Raw genomic sequence first — 21334 nt, 5'->3', positions numbered from 1 at the left:
GAAAAGCCACAGACTTGTCATCATATAAAACACCACCTTTTTTTGTAACTCTTCATTTTTTTGTGTGATCTGGGATTCTAGTTCTTCAATTCTCCTTCTCAGTACTAATATTTTGCCACGATTTGCTGCAGCATTTTCCTGGTCGCCATCTTTTGATGCCTGCAAAAACACAAGAGTTTTGTATTCTGTAAGCACCTAACTTCTGTACCTCTACCTATTCAGATAACACTGGTGGGAAAAAGGGGACTTTCCTCATGACTTGGGTTTCAGTTCTGTTATAGATTACATATTCCATACAGAAGCAGATAAATCAGGCACAGAATTTGCATCAAGCTTGTAAAAATCTTTGTATTTCAATTATTAATGATAATTACTACTACAAAGTAGACTGCAATATGCAATAAGGGCATTCACTTCCTCTGGCAATTGTAACCCATGTAATCTGGCAAGTGTAGTCCATGTAACTCACAGGGGGGAAAAGGACTGGGGGGTGGGGGGAAGCGTAAATTAAGCCATTCATAAGCACATTTCAGATCAGAATTTCAGTAGGAGTAACTACTAGGTTACAGAAATTATTTGCCCTTACAAGAGAAATCAAGTGCTAAGAATATTTTTTATTAGCAAAATAGATCAGGAGCATAAATAATGAGCTACTGCGTGTCTTTAAGGACACCTAGAGATGTCAACAAACTGATTTGTTTCTGTTCTCCTTCAGCACACCTTTAATAAACAAATACCCCAGAAATATTAAAGCCTTATATATGCTATTTTGAATCACACAACTGCACTACTACAAACAGAGCTGAGAATCTTTGTTAACAGTAAAACACTGGTAACTTAAACGAGACATTCCAACACTTAATTTACATTTTGCTACAAAGGACATTTTTATCTTGGATATTAAAGTAAAAACTTAGGGCTTGTTTTCATTTCTTCTCAAACTTATCTTCCCGATTCATGTGTTAAAGACTTTGAGCTGCTAATAAGATGAAGATTAGCAAGAATTTCTTTGCTAAAACAATTTGAAAGGAATATAGAGTTTTCTGAACTTCTATAGAAAGATAAAAGAATTAAATACAAATACACATATGGACTGACAGTACCCACACAGTCTACCCTGATCCTAATCTGACTCAGCTCAAAGTTTCAACTTCAGTCGCACATCTGAGTCCAGCACACAAAACTGTCTACAGCCTTACAGAAATGGTTTGCTCTAAAATATAAGGACACTTACCTTTTTTTGTTCTGCCTTTGCCCCTAAGCCTCCTGATACTGATAACTGTTTCTTAAGTTCTTCCAGCTGTGAGGTTAATGATGCAACCTTGGCTTTGTTTTGCAACTTCAACTTGGAAAGTTTCGCATCAGCAGATTCCTTCTCCTCCTACAAACATCAAAGTTATGAAGGACTAAATCAGCTACATGAACAATTGCATCCTTCAATTCTTCCATTAAAAAAAAAAAACCAAAAACCACCACACAAACACAGAGAGCGAGAGAGAAATCTAAAGTGATGACTGGAAAAATCTTCCCCCTGATGAGACATGATAGTGTCACATGCAACAGGTCTGCATATATGAAACAACCTTCCTTTAATAATTTAAACTTTCTGTGCATTGTTGTTATTATTGTATAGAATCCAGAGCATTATAATGTTAGAAATTCTCCTTTTTTTTGATAGCAATACAAATTCAGGGCTTGATTTTTTAACAAAAGTTAATTTTAGATTTTGGCATGGAAGACACAAGCAAAAAGCAGTAACATCCAGGAACCATAACAGCTCATTGTGACCAACCCTTCCTGCATGCCTAGAGTAGCTCTCAGACTGTAAGCTCATACATACAAAACCAGCTCATGATAAACAGGACTGAAGGGGGTTTTTAAATAGTCTTTCTGAGAAGAATACACACATGGTACCTTTAATTGAAGATCTTTATTTTGAAGCTCAGCATCCTTCTCTCTGACAAGCTCCTTTAGCTGCGTTACCAGCTGTTCAGTACTTGACAGCTGCTCAGTCAAATCTGTCACCGACATGCTTCTTTCATCTTGTGAGCCTGTAGCCTGCAGACATTAGGTATACTCTGTTCAAACAAAATGGTGCAGACAACACTGCTTCTGCAAAAAGTCTTCAGTTGTTTTTTGTCTGGGTTTTTTTAAAAACATTCAGCAAATCTTATTAAGAGTGCAATACTAAAACTTACATATACTATATGTACCTATACCAGACTGCTTTTAGCAAGTTTGATAGACACATGAAATTATAAATCCTAGAAACTCGTTTAGAAATATTAGTTTGAAATACAGCAAAACCATCAAAGCGTCCTAGGTATCGAAAACTGAATTCCCCAATTTACTGGATTTACACTGTAACAATCAGTGTTACTGTGTTTCACTGTTACTGAACCTAGTGACAATAAAATACTGATACTGAAGCTACTAAACACAAAAAATTACACTTGGGATAAAGTTTATGTAATTCCTACATATGCTTTCTTAAAGCAAGATAAGCATAGTGAAGAGGAATAGAGCAGCTGTGTTATGCATAAGAGATTAAATACCAAGTACACAGAAAGCAAGAACGCAACCTGAAAGTCACAGCAAAACTAATTAAGCAACTTATTTATGAAGAGCAAATACATATGATTAGTGTATCATCAATTAAAGACTCTCTCTGTCAGAAATTCTTAAGAAAATATTATTTTAATAGTAGCTTAATACTTACTACTGTTTTGGAAGGAGAATCATCACCACTACCCCATTTCCACATAGTTTCACGATGGCTATGAAAACATAAATCAAAATAATACCACAGTCAGTATCAGTGACTCTCAGATAACTGTAATTAACTCGCACTTCTTTCAATATATTTCACTGTAAAATGCTTGAAATTAATTTGTTTGTTCAATTCTGACAGCACCTCTGATCTCCACATTACTACTTGTCGAGAAATCATGAAATCATGTACAAGATATGCATAATGTGCCTTTTCTAAAAACTGCTAGTCAGTAAAATGTCAATACTATTAGAAATAATCCAAAGAAGATTTTAGAGAGTAAATGCCATAAAGTATTATTCAGCATAGCTGCTTTTCCCACATATAAATAGAAGATATAAACCACAGTTTGCTAATGTTTAACCTGACCTTACATGCTGCCTGGCGTTGCAATATAACAGGGATTATTATATCAATGCGTATTTCTATAAAATCATACATAAAGACTAAAAAGATCAAAATGCTTTAAATGCTGTGCAACTGCTGCACATCTGAAAAATATAAGTGTTGCAACCCTTGAGGCCACAGATGAGCATATAAAACGCCTGCATCTGCACCCCCAGGAACAGCAAGTGTTCCTTGCTTCTTTTGCTCACAATCAAGTACCACAAATTCCTAAATGGCAGCAAAGTACCAGCCACATGTACACATAATCACAGTTTTCAATCATGGAAAGCTGCAGCTTCCTAACAAATGCAAGTATAGCCCATAAGAAGCGAAAATTTTTTAAAAAGCAAAATCCTAAAGACCAAGTAGGTACAAGGCAGCTCAAAGGTTAAGACCTTTACTGAATAATAGTGACAAACTTGGTTGAGGAAAAAAAACAAAAAAAACAAATCCAAAAAAACCCCAAAAAACTGGCAAAGTCTATAAAACAGCCCATGCCATAAATTCCAAATTGTGTCTTGGAGATATAATCTTAAGAGCAGACTAACATATCTTGCTCAGCATCTGTACAACATTCCCAATAGCAGGATAAAGTGAAAAGCAAAGCTGTACCTGTTCAGTAATTTTCACTCTCATTTAACGACCTCCAGAGGAAAATAATGTGTCCTTTCTAATCTGTATTACAGACTTGTGAAATATGCATACACAGAGCAGTCCTGAATTTAGAAAGCAGTTTCTAATAAACATTAGCACATAGCTTATTTTAAAAAGTATGCAGAATGATAGCAAAGGCTGCTTTTAAAGCTGTTTATCATTTCAAAACTAAGACCAGGAATCACAGACTGCAATCTATGGCCTGCATTATCTACAAGGCCAAACTGGGTTCTGCTAGGGATCTCCTCTAACTTTAAAATCGACAAACAAGCCATGGGCTTAGGGATGGGGATTACAGAAATTGTAAATAAAACCTTCCTCTCGTAACTACTCCAGAGCCGTAACATCAAATCTGTTCTCCGCAAAAAGCTCATTTCTAGATACATAAAAGGGTTACCCAGGTACAAGAGGACAAAATGACTCACCAGATGTAATGTGATGGTGCATTTGTATTTGATTTATGAATATTTTAGCTCATTTCCAGCTCTGACTGATGCAATCACTTTTGCTCACTTCATGTGCCAGCATTCCTTACCTGAATACCTTAACTGCTACTTTCTGCTGTCTTTTTATTTACGAGACACTACATATTGACAAGTTTTCCAAATCAAGCTGGGAAATGAAACTGAACAGGCTTTCCTTACCCAGCACGAAGTCAACCAATAATGTTTTTGGTTTCCTGCTGGTGTACAGGCAGAAGGTTAAAGCACTGAAGCTGTGAAAGATGCAATCTGAATGCTGGACTGCTCAACTCCATCCCTCCTCCTTGCAGTATAAGTAAACACAATTCAATTAAGTTTTCTATCACAATTTTCCTTCCTTTGGCAGCCTACATCCTGGTCATAGCACTATCAAGCATCCAGCGTTAACAGAAACAGGGAGTCCAAATTATCTGTGGCTAGCCTCTGAAGCTTTCACAGTGACAGGCAATTTGTCTTTCCCCCAAAAGTTCAAACTGCTCATCCTCACCTTCAAGGTTTCACATTGCCTCGTCACTGCCAGTACCTCATCCTGCTCTTCATCTTACACATTCTACTTTGTTGATAACCATCCTTTGCCATTCACTACACATTCTTTTCCGTTAATCTCTTCTTCACTGAAGAACAGGCATAGCTGAATCTTTCACAAATTCCACGAGATACAACAGAGGCCCGCTTAATTTTATGAAACAAGTTTCTTCCGACACTCACAGTACAACTAAGGCTTTGGCTCTTACCACAACAGGCTATTACCAAAAAGAAAAGTCCCACTGGCAGCTTTGCCTTCATACTCGTCCACTGTGTTGTCCTGGCACTAGCTGCAGCCAAATCCAGGTAGAAAAACCAACTACGTATCTGGGTAAGTCAGATACTGCAGGGCCCAGCACAAGGGGCACTCGGGAGCACCACACAGTGCACAGGACAGATTGCAGCAGCAGCTTGTACTGAAGCAGTCACAGAAGTCCCACAGCTTGAGGGTGACCAGTCTACATAGCAAAAATATTGAACTGTATTCATACAATACCTATCAGGATGACTAGACAGACAGAGAAACTGCTTGCTTGCTGAATCCCACGGCACTCCTTATGTTTTTCTAACTTTCCAAACACTTATTCCAAAATCCTTCTGATATAAAAAATGGCTTCAAAGAGCACTCATTTGAGCTCTCGCTATGAAGCTATGTAGGTAGCACCTTCCCCCTTCTCTTGCAGAAATACAGACTCTGAGGCAGAGCTCTGCCTCTCTTACTACCAAGGAAGGTGGTGGTAGTCCCCTTTCCCCTCTCTTCCACAAGACTACAGTAGAAAAAAAGACAATAGCACAAGTGTGTAAAAACTCTGTTTTATTTTAAACCCATTTCTTAGAAAAATGTTGTGCTTTAAACACAGCCACTGAAAGAAAAGCATTTTAATATAATTATTTTATTGTTAGATCTGCCCATTTTTGCTTTTATCCTTGTTTGATGGGTTACCAAGATGTCGGTTCTCCTGCTGAATAAGCTAAACTTGTTCACGAATGGCCCGTGCCATCCACAATTTAAATGCTCTTGAGCAAAACCCGCACAAACATATGACACACAGCAAAGGCGCACGAACGCTGAAGCCGTGTTAATCAAACCGCAAGCACTCTGTAAAGTTAATTAGCAAGACTTTTATATAGCTGTTACTTGTGTCTATTATAACAGCGTCGCTTAAGAACACGAACCACGCTTTCCTTTTAAAAATAATATAAACGAGGAATGCAATTTTGTAAGAGTGCAGCCCTGGAGAAGGAACAGGCGAGTGCGGAGCCCTGGAGAGAGCAGAGCGCCCGCAGCTGCCACCCCACAGCCGCGGCCCCCCCGCCCGGCGCCCCGGCAGCCCGGGCCCCAGGCGGCCGTGCCGCCCCCCGCCTGCCCCTGCTCGGCGGGGCTCCCCGGGGAACGCCTCAGGCACAAGCCCCGCGGAGGACAGCACCCCTCAGCCCCCCTCAGCCGCGGACACAAGGCAGGGCCACCCCCCCGCACCCCACGGCGGCCACCCGAGCGTCCCCCGCCGCCCCGCCTCTCCGGGCCCGGCCTGCTGTGCGCAAGGCCCCAGGGGCCCCGGCCGCCCCCCGGGAGGCGGGGACGGGCCCGGCCCGGCTCTCCGTCGCCCGCCCGGGCCCCGCAGAGCCCACCGGCGGCGGGAAGGGGGGAAGCGCAGCGGAGCACTCACCCGCGGGGTGGCAGTGGGGCGGCCGGGCCCCACCAAGCACAGCCGCTCGCCGCCGCCGCCTTCTCAGCGCGGCCCCCGCAGCCGCCGCCGCGCCCCGGCGGCAGACGTCACCCGACGGCGGCGGTGGCGCCCCCTGGCGGCGCGGAGGACCCCGCGTCCCCCCCCTCCCGCCCCTCAGAGCCCCTCAGGCGCGGCCCCTGTCCCTCAGAGGCGGTGAGGGTGCTGCTCTCCTGCCACCAAAAGCCTGCAGGTGCTGGAGGGTACAATGAACTGCGAACTGCTCGTCTTGGCAAGCCAATAAAAGCAGGGGAAAAAATGTTACCCAAGGAAAAAAAAAAGATCCCCCAAAACAATAAAAAACCGAGCTGAAGGTAATGATCCAGTGGAAGAGCAGAGAAGGTTCCAGAAGGTGAATGAGCTGGGGGCACTTACCCAGCCTGAGGGAGAATTCCTACAGGGGAGGACGGTGTGACCCTGCCCAAGAGACCAGACATCCTTGGCAGAATTCCAGTCAGGAAGACAAGCTGAACATGAGAGAAAAAGTGACACCCCAGGAGAAATCACGGGACTCCTTGCGGGGAGGCCTCGGAGGCTGGCAGGGGATGGGCGCCATGATGGACGGCCAGGGAGGCTGCGAGACGGCCTGGAGAGCGCCCAGAGCCATGAATCACCTCGTGTGTCCCAGCCAAACCGGGGCGCCCCAAATGTGGGTTTACACGGGGCCTTGACACCTTCCAAATGAGCAGGTGCGATGCTGCTGGCATTATCTCTGGGGTTCAAGGGCATTTTCGATCCCTGGCAGACAGCTCTGAGCTTCCCAGAGGCAAAGCCCTTCTCTCCAGAGCTGGGCTGGGCTGGCCTTCGGTGCATTACGCTTACACACAAACACTGCCAAAGCCTCCAGTAAAATGTCACTGCCTCATGTAAACTAACATATATTAAAACACTTTCATACGATAGAGACTGGTTGATGTACAGTTAGGGACAGGAATCTCCTTCACAATAATTATATTGATCTTGCTTTCAGGGAAAGGAATGGATTGAAAGTCTTTAAGCAGAAAGAAGAAAACTACCTCCAGTTTTTTCTGGGGTAGAAGGCACTTGTAAGTGCAAAAGCAAGCTGTACATCATGCCTGACAGCAGCAGCTTCGGTGTTTTGCCTTCTCTAATAGCTCAGACAGTCATTTTTCCCTGTGTGCACACTGCAGCTTTCCAGCAGTACCTGGCACTGCCTGCTCTCTGGTACAGCCCAGCCCCAGCTTTTCCCCGACAAACATCAGTTCATCCTGCAGCACCTGGAGCAGAGAATAAGCCTTAATTTACAGGAGAATACAATATGAAAATGACAGGGAACAGGAAGAAAGACAGCCATCAGACTCTAAAAGTTATTAGATTTCAAGATGTGGTTGTCATTTTAATCACTTTCCTTTTTTCCGGCTGCAACGCTGCAGACTATCTTCATCTGTTTTGGATGTGAGGTAAATTATCATACTGCGTTGTGCGTGTTCTTATCCATGCCTTGAGCATTTAGTAATATGACAGCTGATGATGATGGGTGCCTGAAGTTCTCTGGAAGACATTAGCATCTCTGGAAGTAGGAGTCTGAGCATTAATGAACTACAGCACTGCAGGCTTGAACGCAGCACAGAGCGTTCAGGAAGATAAAGGCTTCTTTGGGAGTCATACAAGTGGGGGAAAAAATATCGTGTCACACCCTCAAGGTGCTGTTGGGCTAGCTAGTGATTCAAAGATATTGGCATTTTAATGAAAGCCAAAGGAAACTTTTAAGCCAGTATTCTCATTGCTGCACTCACCAATTAGCCCTCATGCATCCAGTAGAACGTGAAGCAGACAATCACATTTGCACTGTTTCTTGCTTCAGTCAATTTAGGTTTGCAGCAGTCTCCAAAACAAGTATCAGAGTGCATCTGACCACAACCTCCATCTACTCAACCTGTAACCTTCATTATTTTAGCCCCATTCTGCAGTACCTCCATAGCCTTGTTTGTCTTTCACCAAACCTGCCCCAAAGTAGCATCTCTAAATAGCTGTCAGAAAGGAGAAAATGAGAGTGAATGTGCTTCCCCCTCATCCTGGGCCACCAACGTGGGATACGTAGCCATTTTAAATTATATCAAGCATCAAACCAAACCTGCGCAGTGAGGAATGGTGAAGTTATTATTCCTGAATGGCAGTAGCGTGCCGTAACTCAGCTAGACCCAGAACAGTGCTGGGATTAGAATCCCAGGAGCACCTAAATCAATGCAAGACTCCTCACCACTTAAATGGCATCAACATTGGATCACATGCAGAGATTTTCATTTGCAGGAGGGAGGGTTCAGGTGCAATAGTCCAAACTGTAAGTCCATCTATATTCAGGTAATTTTTCCTCCTTCATTTCTGAGCAGCGATTTTTCTGTGCTGTATCTAAAATATTGAAATTCTGCTAATAGCCGCTGTTACAGCACAGCCATCTTCATCCTTAGCTAAATAAACACCTGGGGCTTCAAGGTAAAACCAAAAGCAGCAAAAGCAGAAGGTCCATGCAAAAAGATGTCAATATAAAAGGCTCACATGTAAAGAAAGGTCAGTCTCTGAGTAGAGTCTGTCCTGTGGTCTCTGCAAGAGGCAGGAATCACGGAATCTGCAGTTCTCCTATATGGGGATGTGCATGTTATTGTTGCCTGCGGGAACGCTCTGTATTTAAGTCCCTGCTGCTTTGTGTTTATACCTGTATCATCATCTTAATTGACTCTTCAGAATCAGTTTCTCATTTCAGAAAACTTTCTTTTCTGAAACTTTGCTCCAGACACTTTGTTTTATTCGTTCCACTTAAGTGAAAGGAACCAAAAGCGTTTTTAACCTTTCACTTTTCTAGGCTCCAGAACAGTTTTTCCTACGGTGTAAGTTGTCATACTGTAATAATCAATGAGGCATATAAACCCATAGATATATCAGCAGCAGCAGACCTTTGTTTTATCCCAGTGTATAAATTATTGGAAAGACGGGAGTGGAAATGACAAACTACTTCTTTCAGGGATCGCACAGCCAGTTAGCTGCTCTCTTTTCCCTCTCTAAAATGCAGAATGCCATCATCAGTGTCCTGCTAGTGCAATATGAACACTGTGTTATCGACTGGGAAAGCGCAGCATGCTAGTTTCTGCCTGAACACACACGGGCATCTTACAGATGATGCTGGCTTGGATGTGTAGGCCAAGCTCGCAGCCGAACTTCCTGACTCTGATGCCAGCCCTAGGACTGACTGTGTTTACCAGCAAGATCCAAGCCCCTCAGATGCAGACACATTAAACTCACAGTTCCAACTGGAGGAACACCGCTGTTATTAAATGCTTTTAATATTGATATAACAGCAGCATCCATTTGCCTCCATTAGCACAATAGCAACATACTTACTATGCAGCTCTCTGTTGGGACTTTAATATTTTAGCAATTCCTCCTCTATTTTATAAAATAAAATCTCCCCACTGGACAGCCTCCCCATTCCTCTCACTCCAACTAGCAGTGAGAGGAAATGGCTTGCTCTGCCTGTCTGTTTCTTCCCAGGCATCTGCTTCTTTTCACAGTTTCCTTCACCCTGAAATAGCAGGGAGACATCCCACCTTATCTTTGACGAGTGATGGTAAAACTAAAGGACTTCAGACGGGCTAAAGCAAAATCCCTACCAACCAGGTATATCAGCCCCACCTTCCCAGCAGTACCATGGGGCTTACAAGCTCTCCATGCCCAAGTTCAAGTCTAAGGACAGCTAGTCACCACCACGCAGAAGATAGAAAGCAGGAGGAGGGACTGAAGGAGAAATTAATGGCAAAGACATATCACAAGAACAAATTTCTGCACACACTGCTTGCTGCTACTGTTGCTTCCAACTGCTACCTCCTTGTTCCTATAAGGAAAAATAAGTCCTTCAGGAATTTGTGTGTCCCCTCCAAAAAAAAGGACTAATGGTTATGAGAGCAGTCAATATTGAGAACTAGATGCAGTGAAGAATAGTCTGATGATCAGATGGCCATTACTATATAAATGATGCATATTGGCACAAAAAGCATGCTCCAAGGATGAGCAGCTAAGTATGAGGTTTTATTCATGCCAGTAATTCAGAACAGAGCAAACCATTTTGATAATTACAAGACAAAAACACTAAAACCCCCAGACACTAGTGGCAAGTTCCCCAGCACTGGCTTCAGACAGCAACAGACACATTTGCATGGTAATACAGCCATTCATCCTGAACGTATTTTGCATTATCCTGTATCTTACAGGGCACAGCTAAACCACATGGAATATCTGACAACTGCATTTCCCAAAACTTCGGCCAAGGATGGCCAAAACTTCAGAGTCCCTGGGGTCCAAGCCCCATTTTGGGACACCCACCCCAAAGACTGGGAGTAACCCCAGGCACCAGTACATGCTGGGGGCTGACCAGCTGGAAAGCAGCTTTGCAGAAGAGGACTCCAGGGTCCTGGCAGACACCAAGTTGAACGTGAGCCAGCCATGTGCCCTTGCCATGAAGAAGACATACAGTGCCCTGGGCTGCACTAGGCAAAGTACTGCCACCCATTCAGGGGAGGTGATCCTTCTTCTCAGCATCGGTGAGGCCACACCTGGGGTACTGTGTCCAGTTCTGGGCTCCCCAGTACAAGACAGACATGGACATACTGGAAAGGGTACAGCACAGGGCTACCAAGATGATGAAGGGATTAGAACACCTTTCTTATGAGGAAAGGTTGAGAGAGCAGGGACTGTTCAGCCTGGAGAAGGTGCAGGGAGGACTTTACCGATGTACATAAGTACCCAAAGGGAGGGTGCAAAGATGACAGGCTCTTTTCAGTGGTGGCCAGCGCCAGGACCAGAGGTAGTGAGCACAAACTGAAACACAGGATGTTCCCTCTGAACATCAGGAAACACTTTTTCACTATGAGGGTGACTGAGCACTGGCACAGGTTGCCCAGACTGGTGGTGGAGTCTCCATCCTTGAGGATATTCAAAAGCCGCCTGGACGTGGTCCTGGGCAACTGGCTTTAAATGGCCCTGCCCGAGCAGGGTTGGACCAGCTACCTCCAGAGGTCCCTTCCAGCCTCAGCCGTTCTGTGATTCTGTGACTACCCAGCAGTCCTTGCAATTAGTTGTTACAGCTGGAAAAGAGCTAAATTCCTGTCAGTCCAATAACAGTGCCATGATTAGATATAAATAAGAGTCAAGAAATTGTCATACACATCAACCCTACTGCTACATAGAGCAAAAAGTCATTGACTGCAGAATAGGGGTGGATGTAAAAGTGAATGGTCACAAGACTCTACGAAGGCTATACAAGCAAATTACCAATTGCTGCTACAAAAAATTTTGTAACAACCTAATGAGGGTTGTTTGCTCTGTGGCTCAGAGCAAAGATGGAGCTGTTCTTAGAGTGTATGCAAACCTGAAGCAAAACCAATGATTTGCACTGATGCAACACCTGCATGCAAAATTGACCACTGGTACCCTGTACTACATTGCCTTACTCTCACTAATTGGAATTGTATTTGATCTAAGGTTTTGGTGGTTCTGGTTCCCCATCTATGAGGGCTGGTTGTCAAATCTGGATGTAATACAGTGGGAAAAGTGCCAGCGTTCAAGCAGCAGTCACTGTTCATCAACTCTCTGCAGGAGAGCGCTCACCAGCCACACCATGCAGGCTTAGAAGATGCAAATACATATCAAAGTGTGAAACCTTGCATCAGCATTTAGCTTGTAAATGGCATAAGATGAGAATCAGCCTGTGTAAATGATCCACCTTTCCCAGCACAGGGACAAAACGGACGTTTTCCATTTGAAATGCAGTCATTTTTTTAAAGCTGTTTGCTATCATAGCAAATTCTCTTACTCTGCTACGTGTATTCTTACCACAAGAATTAAGCAATGTTCCTGTTGATCTTTACAAAAGAAGTGGCCTTCTAGATGGCAAAACACAAGGACTCATTGCTCAAGTTGCTTCTAGAAGAGAAAGGAAGGAGGAATACGATAGAATAGACAAAGTGTTCAAGGCTATCAAAAAACAAATATTAAAAATGATTGCTCAAACTATTGTCAGACAGACAAAATACAGAGCTGCTTTTTGTGCTTAGTAAAAAAAAAATCAGAAATATTTTACATATGCAAACCATACAGCAATAGAAGTGCCAACCATCAAAAGAGACACAATATAGTGGAGTGAAAACGCTGCAACCAAGACAGTTTAAGCAGAAGGATTCTATTCACTTGCCTAACACAAGGTACCTTCTCTGCCACAAACCTTCCCCCAACTGTACACTGACTCAGTACCTTAATACCACTTTTTCATCTAAAATGAGCAAAAGCTTGACAAATGGTGGTACATCAGTGGAAAAAGTCACTGTGTAGAAATTACTGTCTTCCAAGTGTCTGCTTTTGTTAATGAGATGGAAATAAAAAGATGGAAGAACAAGAGACTGGGAAATCAAGGACTTTTCTTCTTTCTAATGCAACTTCAAATCACTACTTCTAGTACCTGTTGGATTGAGAATGCACATCAAAAGGTTCAGAGTCTAATTAGCCTGTCAGAGATGAGGAAAATAGCATTTTCCAGCTGTCTGGCTTCACAAGTATCAATTAAAACACTTTCTATTGAGCTTGGCCACATACTTCAAGCCAACAGTTTCTATTAGGATCATTTACAACTTAGGGAGTATCATATGTAATGGTTTTCCCTCCTGAAACAGGTATTAGAAGTTAGCTAAAGCTAAGAACTAAGGGCAGTGGGGTAGGGGGAAGAGAAGAAACAACCAATACTTCCATAAAGAAATCTAATCAGTACATAGGAGAATAAAAACATGCTATGGAGGAAGATTGCAGGCAGGATTGCTCCAAGAGCAATCACAGTAAGCATGCTACATGCCATGCTTCAGCTGTCAAAACACTCACGCAAGGAGAACTCTTATTTCTTTCCCCCCAAATCGTGGTATATTCACAGCTTCAAAGAGACAATTCTCAAGCAGTAGAGACTGAGGGACCACATCTACCACCTCTTCAGGCAACCTGCTCCAGTCTCTCACCACCTTCATCGTAAAACATTTCTTCCTTGTACCCAGTCTGAATCTACCCTCTTTTAGCTTAAAACCATTACCCCTTGTCCCATCAAACAGTTCCTGAATGCAAATAACCACCCTGGCAAAACTAACCGACTACACGTAGCACGCAGCTCCGGAGAAGCGCGAGGAGCCTACCTGCCACTTGTTGGGAGTCTCTGCAGGGGAAGCATGGATCCATCTCACACGGAAACGACTAGAGTTACATCCAGCTGTAAAGAGCGTGACAATAAATAACCACACTCCACACGTTTTCTTTTTTGACATTTTTATTAATCAAAGACAGGATGACTTTCATATTTTGGTGATCACAGAGATCACAGGATACTCTCATAGCTAAGATACACTGCAGAACACATCATGGGTTTGGAGTAACACCCTGCTTATGACTGGGTGAACTGGTGTCACTGGCACCCTGCATAGCACAAGCAGGGGTCCTCAAAAAGAGAGTATACTATCAGCAATAGACCACAAGTCTTGCAGGGACATGCCAGGAGTTCCAGAAGAGAAAAAGGAGAACTTGACATTGTACCTGACTGAGCAGGTCCCTAAGTACTGCAGAAGTATCAAAGGTCTGTCTACACTGCCGAGGCAGAGCAATGCACAGAACAGTTCAGCTCCAGACCTCTTACACATACAAACTGAGCAAGTTTTATTCATGCTATATAAATACATGTATATTTTGTATTGCCATTTCTAGAGTTGCATACAAGTAAAAATATAAAGTTCTGCAAGGTTTTAATACTCTTAGGTGGAAGCTTGAAGGGTTAAATTTACATGTTACTGGCTTCACCGAAACCCAGAAGCTAACTATGTGGGAAAATAAGACTAGATGTGCTGTTTCAATTTCTTAGCATTTTATACACAATTTCAGTATGCCAATAAATACTCAGTGCAAAGCACATGCTCAGTTAAAATCTTAGACATGGATAAAGTATAAGGAAAAGCAAAAAAAAAGCTGGCACGTGTCTGCGTGCTTACAGAAATATAAAAAGAGGGAAAAGTGTTCTCACTTTTAGCATTAATTTGATTTTGGTTGAAGAAATTTGGATGCCTTCTCCCAAGATAACAGTACTTACAAGGTTGCATCATTGGCTTGTAAAAAGAAAGAAAGAAATTGTTACAGTGATGGGAACAAAAGAGTCTACATCACTTGAAATTGAGTATTTCCATACTCATCATGGAGACCACAGGAAGTTCATACTTATGATCCAACAATTCTTGCATTGAGAGCAAATCCACTGCCTGGTGTATGACAAGGGAGCATCCAGAAAAAAAACAACCACCAAACACAGAAATCCGAACCAAAGATAATTACAATGTATGGGACAGTTACAAATTATAGTTTTCCAGCATAAAAGCCATAGTAATCCTTCATTTTCACATCACCCACTGAAGTTTGCCCAGGTTCTCCACAAGATAACACTACTTCATAACAAGTTATTTGCCCATGAATAGGGCAGGTGCCAAAATACCTGAATTCCCTACAACTGGTAACAATACCTGTCTCCTTCCCATGAATGGACACAGTGATTTAACAGACAGAACCTTAAGAAACTGAAATTAAAATTCAAAGGTAATGTTCTGCCCACGGTTAGGAACTGAAAATGCAAGTACAATTCAGAAAAGAGTTAATGATTTTGTATAATTTCAGCTTGAAAGTATGGCATACAAATTAGGATTATTACAGAAGCATCCATAACATAGTCATTGCAGAGGCAATACTGAAGGCTGCTTTGCTAATCCCAGTAATTGCACTCTCATTGCACAAGTCGTGTTGGCAGCAAAAGAATTCAAAATTATCCAACTGGAAGAATTCAGCAATATCATTCATACTGCACTGGGATGCCTTCCAGCAGGAGGAGGTTCTCAATTTACCTATAAAAAAAAAATTAAACAGATTAAGAGAATATTGAAAGTAATACCATTTTGGGTACAGAGAGAGAATCACTCTGTAGCCTAGACTGCCACATACTCGCTTTTTTAGCTGCAAATGTTTAGAAGTTTGCAAATTTGCCTTCACTAGGAATCAGTAGTGCAAATAGCAATAGCAAGCCGTGGTCCTGCCTCCACAGCACTCTCTCGTAGCTCTCGGCCAGACTTCTAGCTCAAGCTAACCAGTGCTTCCAGTTCAGTCCCAATGACCCACTGGGAGATACAGGGTGGAGCTGCAGTGATACCTGCTCTGGGGCTCCTGACAGAGAAGGACAGTGTGTTACCACCTAGCTCAAGCTGCATCGTCCCACAGCAGGGTTGTTCTCTCTTCAAAAACTCCGAGCAAGTCCACTAACTCCAGCTAGTTTTTGTGCTGAAGATAAGTCCCGTTGGATCTGAGTGGTCTCCTTTCCAGAAGCAACATGCAGAAGATGAAGCCTGATATTACAGGAGCCCTCCCTTTTTCTTGCTCATTCCCCTGGACACCAGAGATCGAACACCTTGCCTTCCACCTTCCCTAGCTTGACACCTCACGCACCTGACTCAGCAACAGACAGCCACCACAGACCGCACGCTAGAAAGCCTACAGCTTGTGCTCGTGAAGGTTTAGGCTCAAGGGAAACAGCAAGAGCGAAAATTCCTTAGGATGCAAGCAGCAGAGAGCAGCATCCTGGTCCAGCAGTGTTAGCAGCTTTCTTCCTCTGCACCAAGTCATGAGCTTTAGCCGGGAGCATCCCAGGGGACAGCGCAGTCCCACCCCATCTGGGCTGCTGCCGCCTAAAGCCAGCCCAGCCATTTCTAGAGCAGAGGGAACCAGCCAGGAACGCAGATTTTTTTCAGTTGACTCAGTACTTCTGTTTTTCTAATGAAATTCCTGTCACTTTTAATGAGACAGTTACTTAAATGTTATTTAACAACTGGAATAGTAACTGTCCCCTGGATATCCTTGACCATCTTCCTGAGATGCAGGTCACTTCACTCTCAGGAAAAGATAATTTCTTTTAATAGTGTGAGTTCATAAATGACCAAGTCTTCACCTGCAGATTTATTGTGTGGGTTACACAGGCTTTATCACCTTTAAGTGTAACAAATTCACAGCAAAGTTTTTTTTTATTTTAGAGTCAATGCTGTCTTCTATTTTCTTCCAGCTCCCTTGGGTGCTGGGATTTTTGTTTTTGTTTTTTAATCCAGAGGTACAGGTATCTGTGTATAAGCTTGTACAAGTATAAATCAGCTATCTAAATCATCATTATCAGTTGCTTGGATATAAGCATGACCTTCAGAAGTATTCGCAACCTTCTTTTGAGTGAGGCTAAGAAATGCATGCCAAGGCCAGATTAGAAGTGTACAGGCAATGAAAACTGATATAACCGTGTTTATTTTAGGTCTGTAGGACAGTATACATACCAAATTTCATCTGCACGCAAGTGTCTTCAGTCGCTAAGCAAGTACTGTTGGTCTTGCACAAGGAAGGGCTGTTCTCGCAGTGGTAACACCTTAGGGCATAACCTAAGACGACAAGGGTTTATCTTTACTGACTAATAAAGTCCTAAACCAGTAGCAGCATTAAAAAGGAAAGAAAGAAGAATCACTATCTGCATCTGTCTAAAACGTATGCCTAGTTATTAAACTCAAGAGTTAAGCCAAAATTTAGAAGCTTTTGTCAGTGTACAAATTGAGACTGGCAATTTTGAAAGGAAGACTTTGAAGCATGTACTTAGGTCATTTTTAAAACCACTTTTATGCACCTGCAGAACAAGATATTAAATGTTTGCTTCTTTTATCTACTCTTAAAGACTGCCTTTTCCAAAAGGACAGACAACAGGAGACACTTTCAGCAGAATGTTAATTCTATCCCTTCTTTATTTCACCGCATCTCTCTCTTGTGCTATACACCTAGTTTCCAATTCACATCACAAGAACCCAACCTTTTAGCAGCAAAACACAACCGTCTGTTGTCATGTTAACCAGCATCATATTCTGCACCCGATTCTCTCTTCCAACCAAAGATAATCAGCCACAGAAACTAAGCTCAACTTCCATGCTCCCTGTCATTCCCCGAACTGGTATTAAATAATCCAGGCTTTTCTTGTTATTTTTCCTTCTCCAACATTTTCTCCTTTGGTTTCCTCAGCCCCTGTCATAACATTACATCAGGAAAAGTATGGCACTTATACTCACCAGAACTACAAAAAGCAACCAGAATGATGCAGGCGGTTAACAGGATGCAGTTCATCTTGATCATGCTTGTTCCCTAATTTGAAGGCATAAGGAGATGTTACATGTTTATTGTACTTAAAAGCTGTACAAAACTAGGACAAAACATGGTGAGGAATCGATGTTTCAAGACTTGATTCAGTATGAAAGTGAAGGCATTGGCCAGGAAAAGTAGTGGAAGAGAAGAGAGAAAAGTAACTTAGCACTTTCCAAGAGAGGATTTTTATTCTGAGAACAGGATTTTAATTCCAAGAACTGAGATTTGAGCCCAATAGGCTGTAGGTGGGTCTCCTTTCTGCCCTCTGATTACACCATTCCACAGGTCTCCCTATTCTTACAGCTACACATCCACCTACCAAAAAGAAAGGCCGTTTAGGTCTCATATGCTTTTTGTTTTACAGCAATTCCCTGATAACCCTGGGGCCAGACCATGCTTCTCTCTTCTCTCTTATGGGGTTGCAAAAGATTTGTCTGCACTAAGGAGGTTTGTGTCTCTGCACTCCCAAAATTTCTCCCCCTCGCTGAGGGTCGGATGCACGCAATAACCCACCAAGTGCATTACCGTAATCCATAGGCAGCAGTGAGATAGGAAGGTCAGGATTGTTTTTTAACAACGCAGCTCCAAGAGTTACTGGCTAGACTTGTGCACACTGAGTCTGAACTACAAACATTTGTATCGACTCCTAAAAAATCCCTGCTATTGCAGAGAGGGCTATTCACACCAGGTGCCAGGAGGATCCGGGGGGAGAGAAGGAGCATACTTGTGCTAGGAGGGCATGGTTGCATGTTTGTCTTCCAATGCCCAAGTGGGATTGGAAGTCCAAAAGAACTGAAGGCATTCAGATAACAAGTTTCACTCATGATAAGACTGCAGTGAAACAGTCACATCGCTGCTCTTGACCCTGTTAACACCACTTGCATGCAGCTAAGAGTCTAGCGTGGCAGACCCATCATCTGGGATGGAGTTTTTTTTCCTCCCAGAAGATTGACTGTGGACTTAAGAAGATGATTTCATTGCAAACCACTACTGAAATCCTTCTCAACCTGAAGGCTAGTTAATTTTTCTACTGACAAAAAAAACCCAACAACCAAACACCAAAAAACCAAACCCCACACTCTCTAAATTCTTTTGCTGTCTGTACAATGTACTGTTGAGCAGGAAAACTATGAAAAACAAAACCATAATGTGCAGGATGAGATATTTTCTGGAGTAAACAACTTTGTGAGAAGCCTTCCAAGACCAGAGGCTCATCCCACAGTGACGTAGATCTGCAGAAGTGCTGTTAGCCGGATGGATAAAGCAGTAAGTGTTCTGGGCAGCAACAAGAACCTCCCTGGGATCTTCCAGGAGCCCTCAGTCACCCAACCCTGTCAGCAGAATAAAAACTTTTTTTTTTTTTTCTTTTTGGCTTAAATGCCTCTTAGCCATACCGAATGGAGAACAAAATAAATATAAAATGGATTAATAAAATGATCACAGCCAGCGTAACAGCTTTGACAGTAGTAATTCAACCGATCTATTTCGAGTGAATTACTCATGGAAATCCATCATTTTTCCTGTACTCCTGAACGACAGAGACAACAATAAAATGTTTGTTAGCATTAAAAGAAATTAAGAACAGCGATATACGCCACGGTTTGAAAGCAACAAAGCAGAAAACCTTTCCTAAGCTGAACGAAAGGCGTGCTGCGGGGCGGCGGCGCAGGGCTTCCGCAGCCCCCCCCCGGGAGCTCGGCCGGGGACCGCACCGCACCGCACCGCACCGCACCGCGGCACCCAGCGGGGGGCAGCCCGCCCCCTGCCGTGCTCCGTTCGGTTCCGCGGGACCCCCCGCCAGTGCCGCCCGCATGCCCCGGGCGCCGCAGCCCGCCCCGCTTAGCGCACTGCGGTGCCGCCGTGACTCAGAGCCACGGCCCGGGGAGCCCCACACCATCCCCGCCGCCCCCCGCCGCCCCCCGCCGGGGCCGCCCGCTCCGCTCACCTGCCGCAGGCCCCCGCCCGCAGCCCCCTGCCCGTGGCCCTGCGCCTCTGCCCGCCCGGCTGCGGCGGCGCCTCCCTCGGCTGTGCCGCCCCCGACTGTGCCGCCCCCGGGGCGGAGCGGCGGCCCCGCCCCGGCCCCCGGCCCCGCACCCGCGGGGGGCAGCTCCGCGCACGGCCGGGCCGGGGGGACCGGGCTCCCCGCACAGCGCCGGGCTTCTGCGGGGGGACGGGACGGGGGGATCCCACCCCCGCCCGGGGGGCTCGGCGTGCTCCCGGGGCGGGGGGGCGCGGGGGGGCGTGGGGCCCGCCTGCACCCCCGCGGCTCGGTGATTGGGATGTATTCATAGATGGGACCTCAGCAAAACCGGGACCTTTTAGAACCCAGGAAGGGAAGCAACGCGGAGCAGAAAGCGGCAGCTGCCCTGCAGCGGCGGGTGGGTGGGGGGCTGAGCACCCCCAGCGACAGCCGAGCGCACGGAACCCCGGGTTTGTGTTATTAAGAGAGTGAGCTCGATGCTATTCTGGGGGAGAAAAAATTCTTAATAATAATTGCTCTCCTTCAGCGTTCAACAGAAACGTAGTTGAGGACACCGACGGTGGGGTCTGTAACGTGATAAGGTTCAGCTCAGTGCTGTTCAGACAAAAAAAGAAGAAAAAAAATTGAACACTGGCTTGAGTACATGAATATATGAAATGCCTGTAACTACCAGTCATATTTAACAAGGTACTCTGGGTTTATTTTTGTTGCCACAACATGACTGCCGATTCATTTGTTAAACCTAGAGTAAACCCTCGAGCACTCACAACTTAAACCAGGTTCTGCTGGTGTGTTGCAGCGCAGACAATTATCCCTCAGCTCAGCATATGGGATGAAGGTCTTTAAGGTTCTACCTCCGTTTAAGCCATCAACAGAAGCCAAGGGATGCAGGACCGAGATGGGTGTGGGTTATTTTATGCAACTTACTAAATTAGAATCCACTCAGTTAAGACATGAAATAAAAAAAAAAAACACTTAATTTATTAATTCACTTTAGAAAATTTTGGCAATGAGGAATTGGGAACTTCAGCCATAGCTGAACATTAACGCGTTTTCCCTTCCTGACAGCTGGGAAATGTATCCTTTGTCAGAGGGACTGTCCCCTGTGTCATCACAAAGGGTATTTCCAACTCTGTCTGAATTTTCCACCTTAAATTCTTTGCATAGATGATGAGAGATTAATTTAAGGGGGGTGGGGGGAATACCCACTACTGGAATAGCTTGCACAGCAACTTCTAGGTTTTGGGTTTATTTTTTTTTCCTGCTGGCTGGCACCCACTTGTTTTTCTCTTGCGTGATGCAGTCACAGCAGGAAAACAGTGGCCAAAGGTTCTCTCCATCAAACCAGCCAGCGAAAGCCCACAAAAACGCCGAAGGAATCCCACTGTCAGCACAAGCCTCTTCCACACACAAAACCCCAGACTAGATAGTTACATACTGGCACTGGATATGCCAGATCTTTAACTATGCTGAATTCACTATGTTCAGGAAGGCTTGTTTTACCACGCCATGAGAAGTCCCCCAAGCACCCATGGCAGTCAGGATCTGAGTCCAGAGAAGCAGGTAGAACTCGAGGCTG

At 44.2% G+C, this 21334-nt stretch overlaps 2 protein-coding genes across 4 annotated transcripts in view; both read right to left on the bottom strand.

The window, feature by feature from the left end:
- Positions 1 to 6601, bottom strand: part of LOC102054769 (golgin subfamily B member 1) — a 44671-nt gene extending 38070 nt beyond the window's left edge. For all 3 annotated transcript variants that reach the window (XM_055721590.1, XM_055721593.1, XM_055721591.1), the window contains exons 1-5: positions 6486 to 6601; positions 2720 to 2777; positions 1915 to 2058; positions 1235 to 1381; positions 37 to 159 (exon numbers count right to left, since the gene is read on the bottom strand). In XM_055721590.1, the coding sequence (XP_055577565.1) occupies positions 37 to 159; positions 1235 to 1381; positions 1915 to 2058; positions 2720 to 2764 (459 nt within the window). In that variant the 5' untranslated portion in view covers positions 2765 to 2777; positions 6486 to 6601. The remainder of the gene's footprint in view (positions 1 to 36; positions 160 to 1234; positions 1382 to 1914; positions 2059 to 2719; positions 2778 to 6485) is intronic.
- A 7241-nt stretch (positions 6602 to 13842) lies between these two features.
- On the bottom strand, positions 13843 to 19831 carry CD59 (CD59 molecule (CD59 blood group)). The gene is made up of 4 exons (XM_055722895.1): positions 19720 to 19831; positions 17702 to 17774; positions 16928 to 17029; positions 13843 to 15463 (listed from the first exon to the last, which is right to left on the bottom strand). Exons 2-4 carry the CDS (start codon positions 17763 to 17765, stop codon positions 15270 to 15272), a joined length of 360 nt encoding a protein of 119 aa, XP_055578870.1. The 5' UTR covers positions 17766 to 17774; positions 19720 to 19831; the 3' UTR covers positions 13843 to 15269.
- Positions 19832 to 21334: the final 1503 nt, after the last annotated feature.

The sequence above is a fragment of the Falco cherrug genome, chromosome 10, assembly GCF_023634085.1.
Source record: "Falco cherrug isolate bFalChe1 chromosome 10, bFalChe1.pri, whole genome shotgun sequence".
NCBI lineage: Eukaryota > Metazoa > Chordata > Aves > Falconiformes > Falconidae > Falco > Falco cherrug.
The sequence above is the reverse complement of the archived record's forward strand: the minus strand, read 5'-3'. Positions and strand labels throughout refer to the sequence as shown.